We start from the raw sequence: 25,970 nt of genomic DNA, 5'->3' as shown, positions 1-25,970 counted from the left end.
CACACGTGCCTTCCTGAAGCCCCAGGCCTGTCGTCTGTGTCCCCTAGCCTTAGGTCCCGGCTCTGCCCTCTCAGCCTCCAGTGTGGGCTCTGCACCCCAGCCCGGGGTCTGGAGGGGGTCTATCCCCCACAGCCTGAGGTCAGGCTCTGCTCTCTCAGCCCGAAGTCTGGAAGGGGGTCTAGCCCCTACAGCCCCGGGTTGGGATCCAGCTCTGGGCCCTCCCCTCCCCAGCCGCAGGGCAGCCAGCCCTGACCATCCTCCCTGTGTCCACTAGGTGGCAGGCTTCACCTGGGCGGGACGGGGTGGGGCTCACCGGCCCGATTCTTTTGGATCCTCCTTTCCCAGACTCAGGAGAGAAAGCCAAGGGTCGGGAACCAGGGGTGGGGAGACTGAGGCTGCGGCAGAGAGGAGTCGTTGGAGTAAAGAAAATAGAAAACTTTATTTGTTTGGAGTGTGTGGTAGGGATGCCCCTGGGGAGAAGCTCTTCGCAGACACGGGGTGTGCAGAGAAGGTAGTTCAGGCCGCTTGACCTGGGCCAGGCCTGCCCCTTCCAGGGAATCGGTGTCCACCTCTGTAGCACAAAGGTCAGCGCAGGCCTTGGGAACACACCCATGGGGGGAGCATGGCTGCAGCTGAGGTGAAGGGCCCAGGATGAGGACACCTAGCTCTGCTCCTCACCTTGGACAAGTCACTTGCCTGCCCTGGGCCTCACTTCCTCATCTGGACAATGGGCATCTCAAGAGCTCTCTTCCAGAATTGTCATGAGGATCTGTGCAAAAGCCCACAGTGCTGGCACCTCCTAGGAGCTCAGTAAAAGCCCTTAGCTGATGTTATGGGCTGAATTGTGTCTCCCCCAATTCATATATTGAAGTCCTAACCCCAGTATCTCAGAATGTGGCTGTGTTTGGAGATGAGGTCTCTAAAGAGGTAATTAAGTTAACATGAGGTCGTTAGGGTGGACCCTGATCCAACATGACTGGTGTCCTTATAAGAAGAGGGGATTAGGACACAGACGCACACAGAGGGAAGACCATGTGAAGACGTGGGAGGAGACGGCCGTCCACAAGCCAAGGAGAGAGGGCCCAGAGGACACCAGCCCTGCTGACGCCTTGATCTCAGACATCTAGCCTCCAGAATTGTGAGAAACTAACTTGCTGTTGTTCAACCTGCCTAGTCTGAGGTTCTGGGTTACGGCGGCCCTAGCAGACTAACGCAGATGATGACACTATGGCCTCATGGCGCACCCCAGGGCCTCCCCGCGTGTACAGGGATCCCTCAGGGGCACGCCAGCCCCCAGGGTCCCGGCCCTTGCCAAGGGCACAGGTACGGCTTTGGTCAAAGCACTGCACCTTTCTGAGCCTGAGCTTTCTCATCAGCAAAAGAGGATTTTACCGTCTCAGACTGTTGGCTGAGGGCTAAGCGGGCTGACGCACGCAGGTGACCCAGCTCGTGGAGACGCTCATGCCGCGGAGCAGTTATTACAACAATGAGTAAGGCTCTGGGGTAAGGTAACCCACTACAGAGAGGGAAGAGAACTTTCTGGAGAACAGAGTGGAGGGTAATTCTGGACAGATGCTCTGGCCCTGGGTGGGCCACGGGGCTGGGTTGACCACAGCTGCCCACACTCGCCTCAGACCTGTGGCAGGGCTCTGGGACAGCCATTCCCAGCTGGAGCGGGTCATCGCTTCCTGCCCAGTGCTGGGCTGTGTCAGGATGTAGGGGTGAGGGACCCCGTCTAGGTGCCCTGGTGCTGGCCCCGCCTGGCCAGTTTCCGGAGCTCATCCCAGAAGAGCATGCTGAGGATGGTGTGGGGGCCCAGGCGCAGGTAGGCGGGGCCCAGACCCTTGTAGAGCGCCAAGGGGCCCTCCTGCCGCCAGATCTTCACCAGGCAGTCGGTGAGGCCCCCATACAGCTGGCCCTGGGGACAGACACAGGGCAGACGTCGCTATAGGGGCTGCGGGGCCCCGGCTGGCACAACCAGGTGTGTCTGTGTGGACAGGGCTTCTGTGGGCACGTCAGAAAAGGCATTCCCCACAAGCCGGGCAAATCACAAAAAGGTGGCCCCTTAGGCTGCAAAATGTTAAAAGGGGTCTACCAGGAAGCCACAGCCCATGCCAGGGGGCTCAGCTTGGCTAGTGGCACACAGGGACTGCGTCCCTAACTCACCCTGTGGAGGGCACCTGTGTGGTGGGCACAAGCTGCACCAGCCACTCTGATGGCCCGTGTGCGTCTGTGAGGCCGTGCGGTCAGGCTCCTCCAGTTTACCAGCTGGGTAACCTCAGGCAAGTCACTTGATCTCGCTGAGCCTTAGTTTCCTCATCAGGAAAATGAAGGTCGTTGTGAGGATGGACTAAAATCCAGTTGTGAAAGTACTTAGCACGTGCCTGGGACATGGGTGCTGGGCACACAAGCTGAATTAACGTGTTTACATGTATGTCACGTGTCTGTGTGTCTCTGGCTGTGTGTGTGTATTGGGGGGTGCTCTCCAGCTCCCCACACGCTCCCTACTCCGTCCCCGGCTCACCCTGCCAGCTCCGTCCACGGGCTGATTGTACAGCCGTGTGCTGACCACGTCGAAGGGGGTCATGACTGCAACCACGGCTATGCTGCTGATCATGCCTCCGGCCAGGGCCACCAGCCAGCTGTCCTCTGGGAGCCACTGTGGGGATAGTACAGGCTGCCGACCCCTGGAGCTGCGCTCCACCCACCCTTCCAGCACCTGGGGGCTGGAAAAGCCCCTCCAGCCATTCCCCACCCCACCACCCCGAGTTCCTTCACAGCTTCAGTGTTCACTGCTGACCCTCATTCCTGCTGGGCCCAAGGGTCAGGGTCATGACCCCAAGGACAGAGCCAGGGCCCCCTCCAGCTTTCTTACGGGGCCACATCTGTCACCAGGCCCTGGGCTTCCCTGTGTGGAGGTCCAGCTGGAGATGTGGGGGTGTGATGTGGGCCCAGACAGATAGGGAGAAAGGAGGCAGGTGGCCTTCCTCACTCCTGTGTGTCTGTGTGGGTAGGTGCAGGTGTTCCCAGCCCCTCACCTGTCGCTCCTGCACCCAGGCCTTGGCAGAGGCAAAGGTGGCCAGCTGGGCGGCCGAGCCAACTGTGACTCGGGGCACGGCCCCACCCACGCCTCGCCACAGCCCTGCCAGGCCCTGCTGCCTCCAGATGGTCTCCAAGGCACCCAGGACGCTCTGCAGGGAGAGGGCACGGGGTCACTGGGCCGCCCTTGCCCAGCCCAGGAGCCCATCCAGCCCGCCCAGCCCAGGAACCCGTCCAGCCCACCCAGCCCAGGGAGCGCTGGGGAGTGACGGTCCCCACCTGGTGATGGTGCTGGTGTCCCACGGCCATCGCGGCCACCGTCTGGGCCTGCAGCTGTGTTTTGACCTGTGAGAGCAGAGGTGACAGAGGGCCTGGGGATGGAGGCTTCGGAGAGCCTAGATGAGCTGTGGGTATCCCTCCCTGAGGGCGTCCCTCCCTGTGCACGACACCCATGCCTCCATGAGCCCATACCTGCAGATTAGCAAGTGTGTGGAATAGAGCTAGAAGTGAGGCCCCGGAGTCAGCCTGGGTCTGCATCTCCGTGTGACCTGGGGCAAGTTACTTAACCTTTTCTGGGCCTATCTGCTCACCCCTGAAAAGCTGTTCTGAGGACTGAGATACAGCATCCAGCCGAGGATATGGGGGTCCTTTACCTAGGATGTGTGGGGGCCCTTGCTCAATAGAAGCTTTTATTCTTAGCTTGCACAGGCCACACAGGAAGACAAGTCACCACGCTGGGTTTGAGCCAGCACAGCCACCCTCTTCCGCCTCCCCTGGCTCAGGACCAGTGGAGTGGGGGCCCCAGAAGAATGAGGATCAGGGCAAGGCTCTGGTGCCCTGGGCCAAGGGGAGGATTCCAGGCCTGGGCCGGGATGTACCAGAGAGCAGCTCCGCCCAGTCTGCCCTACCCCACCTGGTCCACCGTCCACGGTGGCCAGCCTGGGAAGCTGCGGCAGAGGCCTGGAGGGAGTTGGATCACAGGGTGGTGGAGGAGGGAGACGAGGCACTCACCAGGTATGCAGGGCTCCCCACGAAGGCTCCTAGTGCCCCAGCCACAGCGCCTGCGACCACGGTGCCACCTGGCTGCTGGGTGAGGCCAGCCTGGCACGCCAGGCTGTAGAAGTAGAAGCGGACGCCGTTCATGAGGCCCTGGTAGAGGAGGCCAGCAGCCAGCCCCTTCTGCAGGCCGCACAGCCCATCTGCACGGACCACAGCGGCTACGGAGGCCACAAAGCCCCGGTAGGGCCGTGGGTAGGTGCCCCGGGCCTGCAGCTCCCCCTGCAGCTGCAGCCGTGTCTTCACCACCTCCAGGGGGTTGGTGAAGACACAGGCTAGGCAACAGGCTGAAGCGCCCAGCACCAGGTCCACAGCTGGGGCCACCGTCTCCATGGCCTCCGTGCCAGGGGCCAGCTGTGCCCGAGTCAGGGACTTGGGCATGGGCTTTGGGGTGGCGGTGCCTAGGCTGTCTGCACTCCCGCAGGGCCACAGGGCTGGGGATCGAGGGGGCCTGGGGCCATGTCTGGAGGGCAGAATTCCGGGTTGGACAGGCCGGTGGCTGCCGGGCGGCCCCTTGTCTATCTCGGGAGTCCACCTGCTCTGCTTAGCGCTGGGGCGGTCGGAGCCCGGGACACGCCCCCGCTGGCTCCGACCAATCCCAGCTGCTTCTGTTTCTCACACCTCGCAGCAGGGGCGGGCCTGGACCCTGGGATCTGGGGGAAGGGTCACCTGGGACTGGAGGGAGATTGGGGGCGGGGAGGTGACAATCAGCCAAGACACCTCTTCCTGCCCCTCTTGTCCTCCTGTCCTCCCTCTGGCCTTGGAGCAAAGTGCTGTGCCCCTGTCCTGCCTCTGGCTCAGCCGGTCCTGCTGCAGCTCGGAGCCCCGGGCTTGGGGCCAACTGCCCAGGGGGGCTCCTGGCACAGTGCCTGGGCAACTCAGCAACTGCCCCCTTCCCACTCTTGCACTGTCTGACTTCCCCCTTCCTGGCCTTAGTCTTCCAGTCTGGCTCCCACAGTCTATGGTCCCACTGCCAGTGAGAGCAGAGGTAGAGAAAGGCTCCGGAGCCCTGAGGAACTAGTCTTGAACCCCAGGCTCTGCTATTATGTGTGACCCTGGGCAAGTCACCTCCTCTCTCTGAGCTTCAGTCTCTCCATTTGTAAAAGAGAGACTCGATACCTACATCAGAAGTCCTTTAGAGGATTAGAGACGTGTGAAGAGCATGCCCAGCACAGTGCTTCACCCAATAAAAGGTGGCCCACGTCCCCCGTGCCTGGGACCCCTGGGTGGGTAGGAGATGGAAAAATAAGGGCGTTGTGTCTGAAGAAGTGACCTGTGACTTTGGTTGCTCCCCTGGTAAGGACTTGTCCTCTAGTTCTGCTCCTCCGGGGCTGCGGCTCTCTGAAGGAGATGCCCTGGCATGGAGATGGCCCTTTGTGTCTGGTGAGAAGGGACCTCCCTCCCTGGGCACCACTGTCAGGCACCAGGCTGCTCAGTGGGGGCCAGCACCACCCTGCCCACCTTGGCCTCTGCCCCCAGGCAGGTCTTTCCTGCCAGGCCGCCCTGCATCACCCAATTCCCAGTCAAAACCAGAGGCAGGGGTGCCCTGCTGGAACCCCATTCTGTCACCTCCCCACCCGCCTCTTCCAGTGTCCATCCCTTTCCTCCCAGGTGTGAGACCCTGGGGGTTGCTGTGCTGAGTGGCTTGCGGGCCTCAGAGCTCCCCCAGCCTGGGGGGCTTGGCACCCTCTGGCCAGCCCCTGAATGCAGCTCAACGAGAGGCCTTGGGGACAGCTTGGACTCTCCGGGTTTATCCCGAGTGGCCAGCACTTGCCCCCGGGAGCGCCCAGCCCTGGCAGTGGAGACACGCCCAAGGAGTGGAGCTGCCAGCTGCCCCGCCCCTGGCCACTGCAGGAAATGGGAGGGAGGCAAAGGTCAGGCCAAGGAACGCCCAGAGCCTGAGCTCCTCCAGACAGTGAGTGCCACGGGGGCAGCGGGTGATCTGGCTCCAGTGTCGGCGTGCAGCAGCTGCTGGAAGAACATTTGTGGGATAAAGAAGGAAGGGCCGGGGGCCCTGAAAGGAGTGGCTGGAGATCCGCCACCTCCGCCCCGGTCAAAAAGGGCCAGTGACAAGTCTTGGCAATATAACATGTCTATTTTATTTTAAAAAACAAAACCCAGACCACCTGACTCCTTCCCCAGAGGGCCCTTCACAAAGCTGTCGGGAAGGGCCCGGCTCAGCCAAGCAGGGGACAGTCAGGAGGCGCCAACGTGGACACCAGGCTGCTGGGCACTGCTTCTCTCCAAGCTCTCCTCCCTCCCCTTTGCTCCTGGCAAAAGGAGACGGCGTGATTCCTGGGTCCTACGGGCACTGCTGGGGGTGGGGAGAGGCAGGGGCAGGGGGCTCTGGACATGCAGGGCCTCCTGGCAGCCAGCGAGGGCCAGGCCGGCCCCCAGTCCATAGCCCCGGGCCCTGGAAGGCAGCAGCAGTGTGCCTGGGGATGGAGTTAGGAGAAAACATGCACTGGGACCTTAGTGTTCCAGCTCCCTGCATGGCCAGGCGGATGTTCAAAAATGAACAACGATGGCCAGGCACTCAGGGCCCCCAGGGCCCCCTGAGCCTCAGCCCGGGCCCTGACCCAGGAGAGGAAGAGGGGCCTCCTGCCCTCCCAGTCCTTCCACTTCCCTCAGAGTCGATATCATTCCATCACCACCTAGAGAGATGGCGTGGACTGAGGCGGGGGCCCCACGGAGGAGGCCATGCGTCTGCAGAGCCCACAGGGCTCAGACCCTCTGCCCCCGGCACTCTCCAGTGCCCACCTGCCAGGCAGGATGCCCAGGGGTGTTGAACATCTGTTCTGGATCTCTGGAAGGGGACAGACCCTGTCCTAAACCCCCCTTGTGGTTCTGCCATCCAGGGTGGGAGTGGGCTGTAGAACAGGGGTGGAAGCCTGGCCCCAAGCAGCACGACGACACAGCGATGACAGTATGTGCTGCATGGCGTGCCCCCGTCCTGCCCCACCGGGATGCCAGCCAGCTCTGCCTCAGCACCAGGGGTCCCGGGAGGCTCTGCCGCGGCAGAGGCTGTCGCTCCGCTGCCAGGCGCTGTGGATGAGGCTCAGGGCGTCCTCGAACTTCTTCTTGTTGGAGGCTTCCGGGATGGCCTTGTGGGGGAGGTCCACCTGTGGGGGCGTGGAGGCATCTGTGAGGGCCGCAGAGCTCCTCAGCTCCAGATGCAGCCTTGTCCTGGAACTCCATCCATGCCATAAAACTCTCCTGCTCTTCAAGGCGGGGCTCGAGCTGACGACGGTGACGCTCTCTGAGCCTTCTCCTTCTGGGGAAGGCCCAGCTCTCAGTGGGCCCCACACGCCAGGCCCTGCGCTCTCATCGGCTCTGCACCTGAGTCTCCTTCTGGAACTGCTCTCTGCCTTGGGCGAGTCCAGAGCTCCCGCAGGCCAACCCCATTTGTGCGGGCGTTGGATAAGCGCCTTGCCACCCTGGTGCTGAGCTCCGAGGGTCAGGAGGAGTGTCCTCCCAATCCTGTGCCCCCACCTCTGGGCACAGCTCCAGCCCCATGGGGAGCACTTAACTTGTGCATTTTCGTTGGAACCGAGAAGATCAGGAATGGCATTTCTGGGCTCTGCTTTCAGCTGTAGCCTCCGACTCGCTGGGAGTCAGATCTTGCCCCTTTGGTCCTAAATGTTCATGTCTGTCCCAAAGCTACTGGTACAGTGCTGACTCCAAGCCCCCGACTCCTGCCTCGGTCTATGCCATGCAGGGCCAGGTCCTGGGAGCAGCTGGGGCTCCTCTCCCTAGGGAATGGCTCTGCTCTGCAGGGCCCTGGGCAGCTAAGTACCTGGTAGATGGTTTTCCACACCGAGTTCAGTGCAGACAGGAATCGGTCCAGTTCAGACGTGCAGCTCAGGTAGATGACCCAGGGTGGGAGGGGCTGCTGGCTGTCCTGGGAGAACTCCTAGGGAGAGCCGGGGCCCCAGGTGAGCAGACAGTCTGCCTTCTGCAGTGCCCGCCTCCACCGCCCCCCATCCCGCTCACCAAGACACAGTACTCCTTGCCCAGTTTGGTGGAGACAGCGCTGATGTCGGCCAGCTTGGCGAGGCCCAGGGAGCGGAAGAAGCTGGTCTGGCAATCCTCATGGCACGTGAAGAGGCGGTCGTCGGTGACCACCAGGCAGCAGGGGATGCAGGGGCTGGGAGTTACCCCCTGGGGGATGACCTGAAGGGCATTGGCAGAGGGGCGGGGGAGAGGCAGGCTGGAGCCCTCCAGGGCTGGTCTGCACCAGAACTCCCCCCTCCAAGGGCCCAGCCAGCCCTTCTGCCCCTCACTCCAGCGGTCAGGCAGGCTCTGCCCACCTCAGTAGTGTGGGTGGGGATAGGAGTGACAGTGGGAGTGTCTAGGCCACAGGTGGCCCTGAGCTCCAGGGTCCGCTGCTGGGCTGACCCCTGGAGGGCCCGTCTTGGTCCTCACAGGTTGCTCCATGACTGGTGTGGGTTTGGGGAAGGGCCCCTGGGGATCCTGGAGGGGGTCGGGAGGCCAGGTGGACGGTGGAGGCAAGAGGGGCTCACCCCTTTGGACACGGCCTGGCAGAGGTGCTGCATCCAGTCGGCCATCTCGGCCTCGCTGTCGGCGCTCAACTCCAGGCAGGGCCGGTCAGAGAGGATGACCTGGAAGGCGTGGGGCCGATCCGTGGTGTTGGATCTCCGACAGCCACCGCACTGCTCCCCCCTGGGCCAGAGGAGGAGGGGTGAAACGGGAGCGAGGAGGCAGGGGTGGCACGGGGTGGGAGTCCCTGGGGCTGGCTCGAGGCCTGTGGACACAGGGCCTGCACTGTAGTCCCGAGGGCTGGAGGACACCAAAAGGTGGTCCAGACCCCTCCGGCTCTCAGGAGAGGCCTGAAGCTGCTGGGCAGCCCCAGCCCCTTCTGTGTAACACTTTTTATCTTAGAATCACCAAGATCCTTCTAGACACCTAAACATGGCCAGGTGAGGGGTGAGGATCTTAGCTCCGGCCCTCTCAGATTCTGCACATTCATTGATGTTCCCTCTCACGGGCCTGAAGTTTTCTCCAAGTATGTGTGTGTCATCAGCCTGGGGGACTGCCTTCCCTATCAGACTGGACCCTTTCCAGGCAGGGGGTTCCTCTTGCTTCCCTGAGAGGAAGCCTCTCCTCCTCCCCTCCCTGGGGTTCCTGCAGCCCTCGGGGCTCAGCACACCCTAGGGTACCAGTCAAGGCTGCTGGGTGAGGTGGGACTGAGGGGGGCAGGCTGAACTGATAAGAGGGAGAGCCAGCTCAAGCCAGGGAGAACAGGAGCCCTGGGCCCCAGTCTCAGCCGGAGCCTTGACCTTCAGGCAGTGACGTCAGGCCCAACACCTGTCCAGCCCCCCATCACCCCGGACACTCACCCCATGTTCACGGAGAGCAGGGGCGTGACATCGGTGCGGTCGGGATACTGGTAAAGGATCCCGTTGCTGCAGGGGCACAACATGGCAGGGGTGAGGCCTGTCCCAGGAACCGCAAGCTGGGGCCTTGAACCCTAGGGACCACAGAGGCCAGGGGCCTGTCTTCTATGGAAGGGAGGGTGAAGAAAGAACTGTGGAGGCACAGCAGGGGACGCTGCCCCTCGGCAGACCTGGGGACAGCTAAGGCTCGGCGGCCCCAGGCCGGGTCTACACTGGAGGCACTCTGGCACCCCTTGGGCACCAAAGATGGCTGGCTTTACAGAGAAGCTCTACCATCCCAGGGTATGTCCACTCCAAAGCCCTTGTGGAGGAGGGAGGCGTCCCCCTCGGGCCTCTCTCCCCAGTGACCTGATAGCCCAACAACCTCTAGGCCACGCCTGAGGCCAGAGCGGTGGGGCCCCCACCTGAGCACCACGAAGCAGGTCTTCCAGTGTTCCTTGCCCAGGTAGGAGGTGCCCGCCTTGTAATGCAGCATGCCTTCCTTGGTGATGGTGCCCTCGGGGGGTGAGCAGTGGCAGGGGACAGGGCCCAGGGACTCATCCATGGGGTCCTCCCAGTGCACAAGCCCATAGAAGCGCACAGTCACAGCGGTCGCCTGGGGAGGGGGCAGTGGACAGAGCAGTGAAGTCTGGGCCAGGCTCAGCAACGGCCCAGCACCAGGAGTGGCCACTGAGAGCAAGGACACACCCAAGTGGGGAGGGGGACAGGACCTGGGGTAGGAGATCCCCTCCCCGGTGGGTGATGGAGGAATGCTCAAGACATCTATTTGCACCTCTTGACCCTAACACAGGAGCTGGCATGTCAGGGACGACACCCCTACCTCCCCAGGTTCTTACCTCACACTTAGATTCTTGGGCCACAAATTTGGCCAGTGCCAGCTTCTCCATGGTGGCATCAGTCAGGATGCTGGGGTACGGTGGTTCCCGACAGCCTTTGATCATGGCCGACTTCAAAGAAGCCAAGAAGAACCTGCAAAGGGAGTGGGGTTTGCTGTCAGAGGCTTGGGGGCCCCCACCCCTCAAGTTGAAAGGGCTTACTCCTGAGGGTTCTTGGCCTGAAGGGGTTATGAAAGCTGGAACCAGAGCTCAGGGCAGTGGGTGGGGCAAGGGTGTGGCAGAAGTCCCTGGTCATCAAACAGTGACTTGGAAAAGGCCTAACCATTCCCAATGGCCAAGGGGCCTTGGGTTTTGACAGCGAGGGAGCCTGGACAGGGTGACACGGCAGGACCGGTACAAGGACACGATCTTATTACACACAATGTTCTTTTTTTTGTTGTTTTTTTTTTGAGGAAGATTGGCCCTGAGTTAGCATCTGTTGCCAATCTTCCTCCTGTTTTTCCTTTTTTCTCCCCAAAGCCCCAGTAGATAGTTGTATGTCATAGTTGTACATCCTTCTAGTTGTTCCATGTGGGAGGCCGCCTCAGCATGGCTTGACGAGCCGTGCGTAGGTCCACGCCCAGGAACTGAACCCCGGGCTGCCGAAGTGGAACGCATGAACTTAACCGCTACGCCATCGGGCCGGCCCCACACACAATTTTTGTATGGAACTATGTGGGGGCACGCCATGGCCTAGTGGCTGGGCTTGTGCTTTCTCTCTTATTAGGTAACTCGTGCCAGCCCCCTTCCCCTCTGTATGACACCTGCATTGACCACGAGTCAATCGGTCAGTGTGTTTGTTCACTTCCCTGCCTCTCTGACCAGACTGCAGGTTCTAGAGGGAACATCTCTGTTCTCTACTTCGCTTTTTTTTGTGAGGAAGATCAGCCCTGAGCTAACATCTGTTGCCAATCCTCCTCTTTTTGCTGAGGAAGATTGGCCCTGGGCTAACATCCATGCCCATCTTCCTCCACTTTATATGTGGGATGCCACCACAGCATGGCCTGATAAGCGGTGCATAGGTCCGTGCCTGGGATCCGAACCTGCGAACCCCGGGCCACCAAAGTGGAGCGTGCAAACTTAACCACTATGCCACGGGGCTGGCCCCTGTTCTCCACTTCTTTGTATCCCACTTCCCACCCTCCACCCTGAAGGGCAGGGAGTCCAGGACACGGCCACACCAGTGGCAGATGCCGAGTCTCCAGTTCTGTTGCAGGGGCGGAGTGTCACTCACTCAGCCAGGGCCATGTCAGCCGTGTCTAGCAGAAACTGCTTCCTGCGGTTGGTGCACACCAGCTTCACGGTCTGCTGGTCGAGGCCCACCTGCCAGAAACCACACCTTCACATGCACACAGGGCTTGGCTGCTGCCTGGCAGAAGAGGCAGCCATGGCCAGACTGAGGGCTGGCTGGGGAGGGAGGAAGCATACCCTGGGGTCGCCAGGAGGTAAAGCCCCAGAGGCCTGGGACCCTGGAATGAGTTGGGGAGGGATGGTCAGAAATATGGCGGAGGAAGAGGCATCCTCAAGCTTGGTTCTGATCCCCAGCATCGTCTACAGAAGCTGCTCTGAGAGAGGAGCTGGCACCCAACCTGGGGGCCGAGGCAGGGGACATGGCTTGCTCTGCAGCTCTTCAGGGCGGGTGGCGGGAGGAGCCCTGCCCTACAGCATACACCGACTGCGGAGCCTGAACTCACCGACACGTAGTCAAGTTCATTGTAAGAAACGGCCTCTTCCACCAGGTATGGCTTCTCTGTGGCCCCTGAGAGAGGAGACCCCAATGCCTCTTAACCCTAATGGCCTCTTTTCCCTCCTCCTACCCCATTTCCTAAGACCTGGCCCCTCTCTCAGAGAAGACCTATCCTTGCTCTGCGATCTGAAATGATGGAGTAGGAGACTGACATGAGGTGCTTGTGGAGGGGAGGCCCCCAGGCTGATGTCTTGGGGCTGCTGGGACTGCTAGCAACACCTCCTGTGGAGTGCCTTTTCATCACCACCCGCCAGGCAGCCGAGAGACACTCAGGAGTGGGGGGCATGGGGAAAGGGGCGGCAGTCAGTCTGATCCTCAACCGGCTAGCCTGGGGGTGGCAGGCACCTTTCCGGAGCAGGTAGACATAGCAGTCTGTGAGCAGCACGTACAGCAGCTGCAGGTTGCCCTCCATGTGCCCTGTGCTCATCTGGATCATCTGAGGGGCCGAAGCAAAGAGAGGTCAGGCACTGTGGCTCCTGCCCTGGCCCGGGCTGTAGCTTCCTCTTCTGAACGGGCTGGGTGGCCCATCCCACCCGCCCTTGCTGTGTGTCTCTTGCTCATTCTTGAGTTCCTGGGACTTACTTTGAAGAGCTGTTCTTCATTTTCTCGAAACACATGGATCATCAGCAGGAGTAAGTGATTGTTGTCTACTCTGTGAGAGGGACAAGCGTGGGCGAGGTGTCAGGCTGGGGCAAGGGCAGGAGAGGCGACACAGGCACCCAGAGGCAGCACAAAGGAGACAGGGCAGGATCCCACTCCTTCCTACCTCCCAGCCCAGGCTAGGTCTTGCAGGAGCAGTGTTTAGTTTATTTAGAGGACAGATGCCCAATGTCCCCTGCCTCAAGGACAGGGAACACCTCTCACTCGAGCAGCACAGCCAGCCTTGCTCACCTGAACTCTGCCGAGTGGGTCATCTCAGAAGGGCTGCCCTGCCCCTCATCCACCCCAGAGTCCTCAGCGCTGCTCAGACATGGGCTGGGCTGGTCTCGCTTGAGCCGGCAAAGAGCCACCTGGGTCCCAGGCTCCAGCTCAGGCACAGGCCCCTCACCGACCGGGGGCAACGGGGTCTCCAGTTCCTGGGTCTCTGGCTCCTGAGCCTCTCCCGGGGTGTCCTCTAGGGGCCGAGGCGCCTGTCCCTCTCCTCCTCCTCCTCCTCCCTCTTCTTCTTGGCCAGCAGCCTCAAGGCTACCAGGAACATGCAGCGGTTGGCCAGGCCTTGCAGGGTCATGGTCGCTGCCACCTGATGTAACAGTGCTTGGACTCTCAATGGTAAAGCGGTAGAAGTCCATTGGGGCTGAAAGCCCTTCACTAAAGTCGCAAAATGGCGGCCTCTCCGGGGCATGCCCCGGAGAGCCGGTCCGAAAGGACTGGTCTGGGGGCTCGACGTGGGAGCACCAGGTGCTGGGGTCCAGCTGCCCGTTGAGCTGGTCAATGACCTTACTCAGGGGCTGCCCCAAGCGTTCCATGGAGGTGTCCTTCATTTCAGGGATAAGCAGGCCCATCTGGCCGGGCTCCGAGCGCTCACTGCTCTCAGCTGTGCTGCTGGGCCCCTCTCCTTCCTCCTGGGGGGACGCAAAGGTGGTGTCTGGTGAGCCCTGCCCAAGGCCTGGGCTACTGACAAGGCTGTCACCATCCTCCCGCCTGGCACAAGTGTGCTGGGTAGAGGCTGGGTGAAGTGGACTTGCTTCCTCATCCGATCTGGTCTTCTTCTTCTTGCCAGTTTTCTTTTTCTTGGTGACCCTGGGACAGTAGCGATGAGGAGAGATTTAAGTTCTGAGCACTACAGTACTGAGGGAAATTAGATGGGCTGGGTCAAAAGAGGTCATCTGAGGGCACAGCCAGAGCTTCAGTGGTCCAAAGCTAGGTGTGAGGTCCTGGGCCAGGGGGTAGCAGCGGTCAGGCCCCGAGGTATCCCCCATTGCCGGCAGAGGCAGGGACCAGCAGGAGGGAGGCAGAGAGGGCAGCAGCCAGAGGAACCTCTGAGTAGGTCCTATGAATTCCAGCTGGCTGTGCTCTAGGGAACAAAAACAGACCTGGGCTGGTCAGACCAATGGCCCCTCTACTCCGCCTACCCCTTAGGATGTGGGCAATGGGCCCTGAGCTGACCTCACTTTCCATTAGGTATCATCATGGATAATTCAACCAGACTGTACTCAAAGTCTTTTGGGCTCAAATGCCTGGCCCCCACTCCTTGGTTCCAAGTTGGCCAGAGTGGGCCTGGCTACGTGACACTGGGTCTGAACAGTTCAAGCTGCTCTGGACTCAAACCAGCCTGTGGGAGTCAGACTCCTGGCTCTAGTCACTGGGGAGCAATTCCCCCGCCTCGCCTTGGGCCAGCAAGCCTCAGGGAGGTTTGACATGCGCATCTTCTCCTTCAGTGCTGAGTCTCAGGACCAGGAGCCAGGGGAGGTCAGGGGGCCCTGGAGGCTCTAGACCAAGAATTTCCCAACTTGTCATCCACCTCCTCCTTCCCTTCTCTGTCCCTGTTGATATGACCAAGACGCCTTTCTTTCAATGAGCCCTGCTGAACTAGAATTAGTACAAATCTCAGAAATTGTGCATTATTGTCCAAGAACTCCCTTGGAAATAAGTCCATTCTAAAGGTGCTTTCTGGTCCTGGGTGGACCGGACAAATGCCCTAGCGGCCTGGGCACAGCCCCAGAAGCCAGCCACAGGTGTTGCCTGTGCCACCTGCCTTCTCGGCTCGGGTCCTCTGTTTCCTCCTGCTCAAAGAACTACCAAGGAGGGGAGGGGTACTTAGTTTCCAAAAAGATGTCCAACTGCCCTCAGGGGGGCTCCCAGTCTGCGTGGACTAAAAAGTGATGCTAGGAGTGGACAGGAGGGACACCAGGATGCTCACCCAACTTCTCGGGGCCCCTCCCTGCTGACCTGATAACTTCGAGCTCTGTGCAGGCGTCTGGCAGGTCCAAGGCGTGGGACTCCCCCTTCTCCTGAGAGGTGGTGTGCACCGGGGTGGTGTCAGAGGAGGACACAGTCTCTGCCTGGTCCTCATTGAAGGGATTGTGGCGCTGGGTGGGACTCTTGGTGGAAGCCTTGCTGCTGGTCAGGTCGGAGGCAGTGGAGCGGGGGCCACTGACAGTGTCTGTGAGGTCTCCATCTGGGAGAACAGGAAACAGGGGACAGCCCTTCAGATACCATCTGGGGACCCCAGGCCCCCAAAGCATGCCTTATCTCATGAGGGAGGCAGGTGAGTTCCTCCCAGGGAAATCTGATTGGGGTGACCCTCTTTCAAGAGTAGAAGCCCCATGCCAACAGGACATGGGATTTGTGCTTTAAGAGCAACTTGGAGGGACGCCATCACCACCACCACTGGGAGCCCTCGAGAGCTCACAGCAATTTGGCTAAATTCCAGTTAAGAGCCCCAAGGTTAAGCAGCCTCCAGGCTGATGCTCCTCAGGGACAGTGACCTTGATGTCTCAAGAGGAGATGGGCTGCACAATTTTGAGGTTAACCTTAGAGCCGTCGGTCACAGGATGCTAGAGGGGTACCCGGCAGCCCCTTTAGCACCACACGCCCCGGCAGCGCTGAGATACCCAAAGTCCTCTGCAGGGTCCCCCACAGAGGCAGATAAAAAGGAACAAAGAAAGAGAAAAACAGAGGAAGAGAACAGGGGTCAGAGAAAATGAGGGGTACAGAGTGGAGGGCGGAGGCTGAGAGGATAGGATAGGGAGCCCAAAGGGTGAGCAGCAAGGGGCAAGGGCAGAAAGGAGGACCAGAGCACAGTGGAGAGAATGAGGTGCGAAGGGGAGCAGTGGCTGACTCCTGGCAGGGGCCTTGTGGGCCCTTTAGCGGCCGCTTCTCTCCCTGACACCCCACCATCATGGACATCCCACCAGCACACTCCGGGGGGGAGGACCAGGCGCCCCTTTAAGGCGAGAGCTGAGAACTCAATTTCACTCAAACCTCAGCCTGCCTACTGGTCCTCTCTGGGTCACACTCACCCATGGCTCCATCCTAGGGAGAAGGCAGGTGGGGGACGATGCTGCCCCTCCAGAGAGGAGCTGGTTTAACTGTCCCCCTCCAAGCACCCACCCCAGGTCAATGGAACAGGACACGGAGAGGAGGGAGCACCAGCATGAAAAGCACATGAGGCATTTATCTGGTGGCAGATAACAGCCTGGGTGAGGGTTAATGGCAAGGGGCACAGGATGCTCATGCTCCATTAGCCAGCTTACACACATCTTGCTGGCCATTATCTGCCCAGAGAAGATGTGGCAAACATGCTTCCCAACCTCAGCCTCATCCAGAAGGGCCCAACCTGCTGTCAGCCTCCTGGCGGGTCTTGGAAACCACTGGGCAGCTGTCTGCTGATGCAGCACATCATCTATTTTGTTTAGAAGTACACTGGCTTTTAATACAAGGACAAAGGAGGGGCCAAAAGCAATTGCCAAGCAATTGCTCTGCCAAGAAAACACCAGCAATACATGAGACTTCCTTCAGATATCCTGCAACCTTAGAGCCTTAGTTCTCAAATACAAAAACACCCTGTGCTTTGGTCTCAAAGAAGCTTCCTGCAAAGCCCATGGGTTCTTGTTCCAGCCCCTGGAGATCTGCAGTAGCTCATGGGAGGGGTCCTGAGAGGTGAGCGAGCAGACCCCTGGACGTGGTGGGTGTCAAGGCTGGGATACCCAGAAGTTCTGTAAATGAGCCAGGGACAACGGAAAGGCCGCCCCAATCCCCACCTCAGGGCCCAGAGTTTGGGCCTGCCCCCAAATCCCGCTTTCCTCCAAGTCTCAAGAGAAGACAAAGCCTCCCCAGGTGAGCTGCCAGCGTGGGATCAGGAATTCTTTGGTGCTCAAGGAACTCAGGAAAGCAGGAGATCACTGCTGGGATGAATCTCACCCTGCCCCAGAGCCCAGCCTGGCCCGAGCAAGCAGTGTGACTGGGCTGCTAGTTCTCAGGACACAGGGAGCTCTGGCAGGCTGCAGAGGAAGTCAGGGCCTGCTTGTCAAGTGACTGCAACAGGCAGCAAGTAGCTGGGTCAGAAGGGGGGTTAGTCGTTAGAATCAGACGGGGAAAAATCAATGCCTAGCATGTGCACTGCAAGAAGAAAGGCCGAGAGATAGATGATGTTATGATGGAATTCTGGATTTCCAGCTAATCTTAACTTAAACGTGGGACTCTTCAACGCTACGCTCCTGGTCAGATGCCATAATTTATTTTTCCCAATGCCATATCTTATTTCCCTCAAACTTAAGCTGTTTCATACTCATATTACTTGGGAAAAGACCATCTGTCATCCACCACTCAGAGATCACAGCTCTCTAATAACAAAGGGGCCAGCTCCGGAGCAATGGGGAGAGCCGCCCGTCCCTCCTGCTCAGGCTGAGTAGTTGGCACCTCCTCCTTCAGAGGCTGGGTCTCCTACCCCACCCTGGGTGGAAGTGGCCCACAGGGCAAGAGGCTCTTTAATAAGGGGGGGCGGGTCCAGTTATGGCCTCAGATTTAAGGAGGAAGCATTAACCATCTCAGAAACATGCCCTATGCTTTGAGTAATCATGGGAAATAGCTTCATGAATTTTCACAAGCTTAGAAGTGGGGTCATGGGCAGAAAAATGCCCAAGTATTGCTGCTGCCTATTGGACAGGGTGGGAGGGTTCTTAGATTTTATTTTAATCTGCCTTAAAACTTCAAAGAGGATCTCCCTGTAGGAAGTTTCAGCTGTGCTTGGGCAATTTCCCTCACTTGGACCTCAATCTCTTTCAAAACTACCTGAGAGGAAGCCATTAAGAACAGACTGAAGGAATCAAGCTCTCTGCCTTTGCTTCTTGATGCTTCTGATACAGGAGCGCACCTGACCTAAAGGAGCTTACAACCTACATGTTCAAAGGCATCGCCTTCCAGAACGAGTCTCCACTCACTGGATCGGGCCACTCGTGCCCCACAGGTTGGCAGTTCCCTGTGCATGTCTGATGCATTGACTGGCATTGGAATCAGGAGGGGTCATCAGTGTGTCCCCGAAATGCTGTCACTTAGTCATTCCACAAGACCATTGCATAAAGGCAGGAGTCCTGCACGAGGAGAGGGGATTTGCCTAGGGCTAAGGTCAGGTTCTCCTACTGAAGAATTCCATCTATCAGCACACCAAACTTTGCTTTATTATGATCATTGACATTATTATAAATAATGAGCTGATTTTGAATCATGCAGCAAGCTTGGCATGGAAATGTTGCAAAACAGGAAAAGAGGGTAACAGCAGACTCTGTCCCACCTTCCCAGTCTGTGCTGGGTACAGACGGCACTGCTGGAAACACATCTCCAAAATCATAATCTATAAAAATGAGGGACAAAACTGAAGATTAGAAACAGGCGGTGGAAGGACAGGGAGGGTAGGGGCAACAGGGTGGGAGACATGGGGAGAAAACAAGAGAGGAAAAAATTAAACTCTCTATATTTTTCTGACAACCTCTGGGGAACTTATTAGGACCCCAGCCGCTTCTCAGCTCAGGCACTGGCCCAGGAGCCTCTGACCAGCTAGAAAGGCCTCCGGGGGCAATCCTTTCCAACGCCAGAACCCGGCTCTGGCAGAGAAGCACATGGGCTCCGCTGCACTCAACCTTCTTTTCTATCCCTTGCCTTCCTTCCCTCCATACCCAGCAGCTGAGATGAGGTGGGCTCAAGGGGACTCCTCCCTCCGTGGAGAGTCTGGCTGCTCCCTCAAGGCCCATCCCTCTGACTTGTCTGAGGCAGCCCATGAGCCCAACCCGAGGAGACTGAGCTGCCATCTTCTGCTTGTACACCGGACAACGGAAGTCTTGCTGACAGCAAGCCTGAAAGTAACTGCCCTCTCCCTGGGACATATGACCCACGGCACAGCAGAAATAAAGAAGAAGGTCGAGGTCTCGGTGCTGACGCGATTCCAGGGAGCCCCAGGGGCTGAACTTGTGCTCAGATCCCCTTCCCTGGAGGTGAGGTAGGGTGCAGTAAATGAAGAGATCCGGCTTCCCTCATGGGATGAAGGTGGGGAAACAGCCAGTTTTACAAATGAACATGGAGGCCTAAGGTTTGAAAGAAACCAGACTGTTCCAATCAGTTGTTGGATCAAGACAATAAAATGACCTACTGATGTGAGCTACTCTTTTTCAGTCTTTGAAGCAATGGGTGCAATCATCCCTAACACACTGGCAAGCGCAGGAGGGACTCAGAAATCAGATGGGCCCATGAGAAATGGTGGCAAGTTTTCCTCTAAACTTTGGGCCCATCTGGCTCTCTCTTCTCCTTTTTTTTTTTCTTTTTTTGTGAGGAAGATCAGCCCTGAGCTAACATCTGTTGCCAATTCTCCTCTTTTTTGCTGAGGAAGACTGGCCCTGGGCTAACATCTGTGCCCATCTTCCTCTGCTTTATATGGGACGCTGCCACAGCACGGCTAGACAAGCGGTGTGTCGGTGCGCGCCCGGGATCCGCAACTGTGAACCCCTGGTCACCGCAGCGGAGCGCGCACACACTTAACTGCTACACCACCAGGCCGGCCTCTCTCTCTTCTCCTTCCAGGGGTTGCTTAGCCTCTGTCTGCCTAGAATCTAGGGTAGGACAAGCTCCCCAGAGCAGGCGACATTCACCCCTGCAGTGTCAGGAAGAGTCTCCAGGTTGCACTGCTAATCTCCCCTTGCTCAGAAAACTGCCCCTGGACGCGTGGCTATAGCCTTCTGGGAAAGGGTCTAACACTCATAAGATCTCATTTTGGCTTTTTATTCCTAGAATCAGTTTTTTAGCCACCACAGGGACGCTGAGGAAATGAAGATCTGGGAAATGGCTAGGCCTGTTTAACTTCAAATTTCAACCACCAGGCCAAAAGTAGCCAAGAAAGATGTCACCCAGCCAGGCTTCAATGGCTCCAGAATCAGTTCCGGAGGCTGGGCTCCTCCGCCCCGGGGCCACTTACCCTCACTAGATGGGGCAATGGCACTGTCATCCCACTCCAGGTTGGTGGAAGTGACGGAGTTGAAGGAGTTGAGGGACAGGCTATCCGAGCCATGGACCGAGCTAGGAAGGCGGTCTTCGAAGTCCAGCAGGTACTGAGGCTTGTAGTAGTCAGGCATGTAGGGGGCCAAGTCTAAGTAAGGGGCGTCCTGAGGAGAGAGTGGGAAAGGCAGGTTTGGGTGGCGGGAGGCCTGGGCTGGGCCCCAAAACATGGCCTTCCGCGGACAGCAGAGTCCAGGATCGGGAGCCATGGATCTGCCTGTCACACGCTCCCATGTCAGTTTTTCTTTGGGAAATCAATGGGCTTAAGGTACTAAATTCAAAAATAAGCTGTTAAAAACAGTAATGTGAATGGTTGTGGCTCCTAAAGCTGTGGACTTGAGGCCGACAAAGATGACAGAACCCAGCTATGCCGTCTAGCCCCTCCTCGATGTCTTTTACTATTAGAGTTGTTCATTTTCTCCAATTTCTACTATTCTTCAGTAGCCAAGTTCCTTTTTCAGTCTGTGTTGACGGGGTAGGGACCTAGGAAGGTGATTTGATTTGGATGAGGCAGCTGCATGCACCTTGATGAGCCTGAGTCCAAGAGGGGCTCGGCAGCCTCCTTAGCTCTTTGTGGGCCGCATCCTATTTCTCTAGTGCATGAGAGTGGGGGAGGCCAGGAAGCATGGAGCTGTGGACACTTCCAGAACCCAGGAGGCACAGGGATGAATCTGCCTTGTCCCTCTCAAACACCCAAGTCCTAAACATGAAGGAGAACTTCAGTGCTAAAATACTCCAGAAAATGTGGCTTTTCTCCAGGCTGGGACAGAGAGATAGGAAGGAGTCACTTGAACCAGGAGTTCTGGCCTTAAATAAGCCAAGAGAGAATCACCTCCATTCCACTCAATTCCACTGTTCAGACCCTGAACCCTTCCCTCACCTGAACAAACAAGGCGTTGCTCAGGCTCAGTCACAGCCAACAGGCTCCCTGAGAGGGACCTGAGAAATGACACTGTGCGCCCACCCCACCCACTCCCCTGCCCCCATAAGCAGTGGGAGCCATGTTGTCTCACCAGATCCAGGTCAAATCGAATGAACTCCAGCCCAGACACCAAGGTCAAGAAGAGAGTCAGGTGATCATGGCTGCAGACCAGGGCATTCCTGCAAGACATGAGAAGGGACGACGGTGGTTCTGGGTCTGGTTACCTCTTGGCCCTACCTCACCCACATGCAGCTGTGTTGAAATTTGATGTGTGACATCCCCACACCCTGGAGGATACCCAGCTTGATGTAGGCTTCCCCTGCCCCTTTCTAGCATTCTCCTGCTGGGTTTGGAGCCACACAGCACTTTACTGCCAGTGTCTTCAGATATGGGGCCCGCCGCATAAGGCTCATCTAGCTCTTAGCAGCTGCTATAAATACTCTGTTCCTGTGGCAACTCTAGCAAAGGTTGAGCATTCCATTCAGGTCTGAGGCCTGGAGAGAGGATCAGGCAGAGGCAGAGCAGCAGGCTGCTACACAGGAGACCAGCTAGAATACAAGTACTCCTGGCAAAAGCCATCATAGGCAAGGCTCTAATGGCTCTTTGGCCATCACTGATGTGTCCTCAGCATGCACTGCCAGGCCAGGCCTTTGGTGTGGCACACCATGGTGTCTGCACGTGACAAGAGTCTTTGGTACGAGGCTCAAGGGGACCTCTGGGGCTACGTGAGAGAGACCATTGAGGACACTCACTTGACATAGTACTTATGCAGCAGACCCAGGTTCTCCTGGAACAGTCGCAAGTAGCTCTCCAAGGAGTTCTCGTTGAGAGCCAGGTACAGCCAGGCCCGGCCTACAAACAAAGGGCAGGAGTAACTGGAAGGAAGGCCTGTCAGGGTGCTGGCTTTTTTTGGCTAACCAAGGGCAGAAAGGAAAGAAAGAGTGGCTGAGGGACCAAGCACTCCAACAGCCATCTCTCTTGTTGGAGCGCCATAACCCCTGAAATCTTTTTTCTCCCTGTCGGGGCACAGCCTGTAGCTGGCCAGGAAACTCTGATAAAGAGGGCAGATTGCAAACTTCAGATGGGTTGAGAAAGGCAAGGATTCTCCACTGATTCTGCAGGCTAACACTGATCCTAGCTCAGGGTGAGAAGCGAGACTCCTCATTATGTGCACGGGTTGGGATTGATAGGAGTCCAGTTCTCTTCAGCATCTCCCTCTCCTTCACCCCACCCACGAGGCCCCAACACCCTGTCACATGCAGGGGGAAGAGAGGCCTCATGGAGGGCACTGGCATTTTAATACCCACTGCCACTGGACACCACAAGGTGGTCAGCCTCCCAGGGCTGACGCTGAGGCCACACCTGAGCCCCGAGCTACCCACAGGGAGGGCGGAGCTGGTCCCTTCCCAGTCAACCTGGTACTACTCACTGCGCCCCAGGTTGGTGGCCACATGCTGCAGCACCTCGATCTGTTTGATGGCCTCTCTCCGGGTGAAATGCACCACGAGCACCCAGTAGCCAGATGAGAGGTCTTGCAGTCTGAGAAAATAGGACGGGAGCTGCTATGACCTAAGCAGGGCCACCCTGGGAAGCTGCAGTCAGCTGGTCCACCAGCCTTTGTGTCAGTAGTGAGCTTGAGGCTGAAAGCAATGGATTCCCAGCGAGACCCACAGGCAACCACCATGCCTTCACAGCATCATTTCCTCTGTTGCTAATTCCTTCCCCAATCACTCATGCCTGCTCAGAGATGATTTACTAGGATAACTACAGACAGCCTGTGGCCCACTTGAGTGAGATGAATCTCTTTCTGCCAAGAGAAAGAAGAAATAAAAGCCAGACAAGGCTAGGGACTTCTCTCTGGAGGCTACTTATGGTCTCGGTTGTGCCCTGTGTTGTCCTATAGAATTTTCCAGAAACTATCTCCACCTTACCCATACAGCAGGGCATGGTCCAAGTGTTCACACAGACGCTGCAGGACCTTATCGTGGTTCCGGATGGCAGGGGTCTCATCTTCACATGCAGCAAAGTAGCTCTGCAACTGAAAGGAAAAATAATCCCCCCAAAATTAGAACTGGTAAAGAGGAGGGCTACAGAAGTTCTGGAATCAAGAAGGTAGCTGAGAAAGCCAGTCAAATGACGTATCTGTGTTGACCAACACAGAAGTCTACCTCAGACTGCCCGCACCAGCTGCTTATCTTGTATTGGAGGTTCCAGGGGCAAAGGCTGTATCCTTAGAGCCCAGTCCCCAAGGGGCACTCAGTAAGTGCTTTGTGCGATGACAACTTGATGCTGGTGAGGGATTCACCATCCGTGTGTGGGTCTCAGGTGGTACCAGGCTTGGAGCCAGGGCCAATGGGCTACACAACTCCAGGGGCACTACATATAGTCTCATCTATATATGAACCCCCAGTGCCCAGTGTAAATGGCCCCTGCCCCTGGAGTTGGGCAACACAGAGGCCCTGCTGGGAGCTGCTCCTCTGCACAAACTAAGGGCTGATGGACTGGGGCAGCTGTTCCAATGGCCTTCTTGCCACAGGCTGACTTGGGACACTGGATTTGCCTGAGGAACCTGACAAGGCTGGATATGGATCCGGGTACATGCCAGGCTCACATCAAGCCCTACACTAATAAGGCCACTGTTCCCAGGCTGGACTGATAAAAAGAGATTTGGATAGTAGGTGAGATGAATTGCAGCCCTGAGCAAGCCCCACCAGGCTGACGAAGGTGAGGGCAGCCCTAGCAGCTTGTTAAGGCTGAGAAAGCCCAGATGCTTGGAATGAGTTCCCTGCAACCGCAGTCAGGAGGCAGTGGCCCCTTTCAAGTACAGCTCTAGGAGAAAAGTCTTTCCAGCTCCATTTGAGCCATACTCTGGTCTTCTGTTGCCCTTGGAATGGCCAGAAGAGGGAACACAAAAAAAGAGCACTCAGCCCTGTACACTCATCTCAGGTTTAAGCTCTTGGCGCTGGACAAACATGTTCTCAAGTGTTTTCTGGAAGCAGTGGCAGAGACGGCCGCAGCAGGCAAGATGCATCAACCATACCAACAAGCACGCGCTCTTGGAGAGAGGCCAACCATTGAGCCCCCACAACAAAAATAGCCTCTCTTCTCTGTGGCCCAGGGTTAAGTCTAGCAGCGCTGATGCCAGGGACAGACCTCAGTCCTGTGGGGTCAGCCCTCCCTCCTGAGAGGCAGGCAACACAGAGCCCCAGGAGAAGAGAAGGCTTCCAGAACTGAAAAAAAGAGCAACGAGCTTGCAGAAACTGCACAACTCCCTCTCAGCAGTGGCTGAAAGTAGTCTAGCACAATTTAGTGTTGAGAACCCAAACGTCAGTGTCCAGCTTTTTGTTTTTTAATTTCAAAATTTGAGCAAATCTGAGATCAAAGAGTCTTAGATGTTAGAGTTGGAAGAATCTTGAGAGATCTAGTGCAACGCTCTTATTAAAAAAGCAAAACAGTGGCTTAGTCATCTTCTTGATTATAAAAGTAGCCATACCCACCATAACACTTGAAAAATATGGAAGTTTTTTTTTTTGCTGAGGAAGATTTGCCCTGAGCTAACATCTGTTGTCATTCTTCCTCCTTTTTTGCTTGAGGAAGATTAGCCCTGAGCTAACATCTGTGCCAATATTCCTCTATTTTGCATGTGGGTCACCACCACAGCATGGCTGACGTGTGTAGGTCCATGCCCAGGATCTGAACCTGAGAACCCGGGCCGCCGAAGTGGAACGTGCAGAATTCAACCACTATGCCACGGGGCTGGCCCCGTGTCTTTAAATTTTATTTATTTGTTTTTAAACAGAGAAGGTGGCTAAGGCCAATAGAAGTTAAGTCCTTCACTATGATTTTTAGCTAAGGGAGGGAGCATGGCTGGAATTCTGACTCCTTTCTCAGGTCAAGATACCTTAAAAAAAAATTATTCCAAAAACAATATTTGCTCATCATAAAAATGGAAGCAATGTGGACGTGCCTATAAATATAAAGACCTCCTGTTCCCCACTTGTCAACAGCTTGTGTATGTATGCTCCCAACTCTTTTACTGCATACATAGACTTAAAAAAAAAAAAGTGAAATAGATCACGCTATATTCATTGTTCTGAAACTTGCTTTTTCTTAACTCAACAATGTATCAAACATATATTTCCATATCATTACATACATATCCACTCTATTCTTTTTCATAGTCATATTATATTCTAAAATATGACATACCATGCCTTAACTATTTTTTTTTTTAATAATTTTATTTATTTATTTCCCCAAAGCCCCAGTAGATAGTTGTACGTCATAGCTGCACGTCCTTCTAGTTGCTGTATGTGGGACGCCGCCTCAGCATGGCCGGAGAAGCGGTGTGTCGGTGCGCACCCGGGATCCGAACCCGGGCCGCCAGCAGCGGAGCGCGTGCACTTAACCGCTAAGCCACGGAGCCGGCCCCCATGCCTTAACTATTGTTAGATATGGCTATTGTCTCCTGTTCTTTGACATTGCACATAATATTACAACGAACATCCGTGGATCCCTGTTAATTGTTTCAAATTGTATTTCTCTGATCACTAAAGTAGTTGAACATCCTTATTAGTCATTTGTATTTCTTTTTCTGTGAAGTGCCTATTCATAACCTCTGCCCAATATTCTCCAGCTAGGCTGCTTGTCTTTTTCTTACTGATCTGTTGCAGCTCTTTCTTAAGGATTTAACCCTGTTTGTTGCTATGTATTATTATTATTTTTTTGCCTAGTGTCAACTGAATTTTAAATTTTGCTTATGGCGTTTTTTTCCTATTGAGAAATTTTTATTTTTTATGTCATCAAATCTGTCAATCTTTTCCGTTATAGTTTCCTATTTTTCCCAGTCTAATGTTACAAAAGTACCTTTATTCTTCTATAGTTTTAGGACTTTTTTGTTTTTTTTTTTTTCTTTTTGGGGAGGACTAGCC

At 56.6% G+C, this 25,970-nt stretch overlaps 2 protein-coding genes across 3 annotated transcripts in view; both read right to left on the bottom strand.

Moving 5' to 3' along the window:
• Window positions 1-420: 420 nt before the first annotated feature.
• Window positions 421-4,636, bottom strand: SLC25A34 (solute carrier family 25 member 34). Its single transcript, XM_058552979.1, has 5 exons — window positions 4,051-4,636; window positions 3,319-3,384; window positions 3,039-3,191; window positions 2,525-2,659; window positions 421-1,918 (listed from the first exon to the last, which is right to left on the bottom strand). Exons 1-5 carry the CDS (start codon window positions 4,474-4,476, stop codon window positions 1,736-1,738), a joined length of 963 nt encoding a protein of 320 aa, XP_058408962.1. The 5' UTR covers window positions 4,477-4,636; the 3' UTR covers window positions 421-1,735.
• A 1,535-nt stretch (window positions 4,637-6,171) lies between these two features.
• The window catches only part of PLEKHM2 (pleckstrin homology and RUN domain containing M2), a 37,720-nt gene continuing 17,921 nt past the window's right edge, over window positions 6,172-25,970 (bottom strand). The window contains exons 2-20 of one of the 2 annotated variants that reach the window (XM_058552966.1): window positions 22,971-23,077; window positions 22,469-22,578; window positions 21,792-21,891; window positions 21,131-21,218; window positions 20,038-20,224; window positions 18,367-18,426; window positions 15,024-15,252; window positions 13,026-13,874; window positions 12,717-12,786; window positions 12,480-12,570; window positions 12,082-12,146; window positions 11,622-11,710; window positions 10,349-10,481; window positions 9,917-10,107; window positions 9,456-9,521; window positions 8,619-8,778; window positions 8,089-8,268; window positions 7,892-8,008; window positions 6,172-7,217 (exon numbers count right to left, since the gene is read on the bottom strand). In XM_058552966.1, the coding sequence (XP_058408949.1) occupies window positions 7,080-7,217; window positions 7,892-8,008; window positions 8,089-8,268; window positions 8,619-8,778; window positions 9,456-9,521; window positions 9,917-10,107; window positions 10,349-10,481; window positions 11,622-11,710; window positions 12,082-12,146; window positions 12,480-12,570; window positions 12,717-12,786; window positions 13,026-13,874; window positions 15,024-15,252; window positions 18,367-18,426; window positions 20,038-20,224; window positions 21,131-21,218; window positions 21,792-21,891; window positions 22,469-22,578; window positions 22,971-23,077 (3,030 nt within the window). In that variant the 3' untranslated portion in view covers window positions 6,172-7,079. The remainder of the gene's footprint in view (window positions 7,218-7,891; window positions 8,009-8,088; window positions 8,269-8,618; window positions 8,779-9,455; window positions 9,522-9,916; window positions 10,108-10,348; window positions 10,482-11,621; window positions 11,711-12,081; window positions 12,147-12,479; window positions 12,571-12,716; window positions 12,787-13,025; window positions 13,875-15,023; window positions 15,253-18,366; window positions 18,427-20,037; window positions 20,225-21,130; window positions 21,219-21,791; window positions 21,892-22,468; window positions 22,579-22,970; window positions 23,078-25,970) is intronic. The other variant, XM_058552967.1, reaches the window with a different exon arrangement.

Source organism: Diceros bicornis, chromosome 13 (assembly GCF_020826845.1).
Source record: "Diceros bicornis minor isolate mBicDic1 chromosome 13, mDicBic1.mat.cur, whole genome shotgun sequence".
In the NCBI taxonomy this organism is placed as follows: domain Eukaryota; kingdom Metazoa; phylum Chordata; class Mammalia; order Perissodactyla; family Rhinocerotidae; genus Diceros; species Diceros bicornis.
This window is presented reverse-complemented; position numbering and strand designations above follow the sequence as displayed.

Coding starts and splice junctions, on each gene's coding strand:
- SLC25A34 (XM_058552979.1), bottom strand. CDS start 4,476: ATGCCCAAGTCCCTGACTCGGGCACAGCTGGCCCCTGGCACGGAGGCC. Junction 3,192..3,318: donor GACACCAGCACCATCACCAG/GTGGGGACCGTC, acceptor CTCTCCCTGCAG/AGCGTCCTGGGTGCCTTGGA. Junction 2,660..3,038: donor CCTGGGTGCAGGAGCGACAG/GTGAGGGGCTGG, acceptor CTATCCCCACAG/TGGCTCCCAGAGGACAGCTG.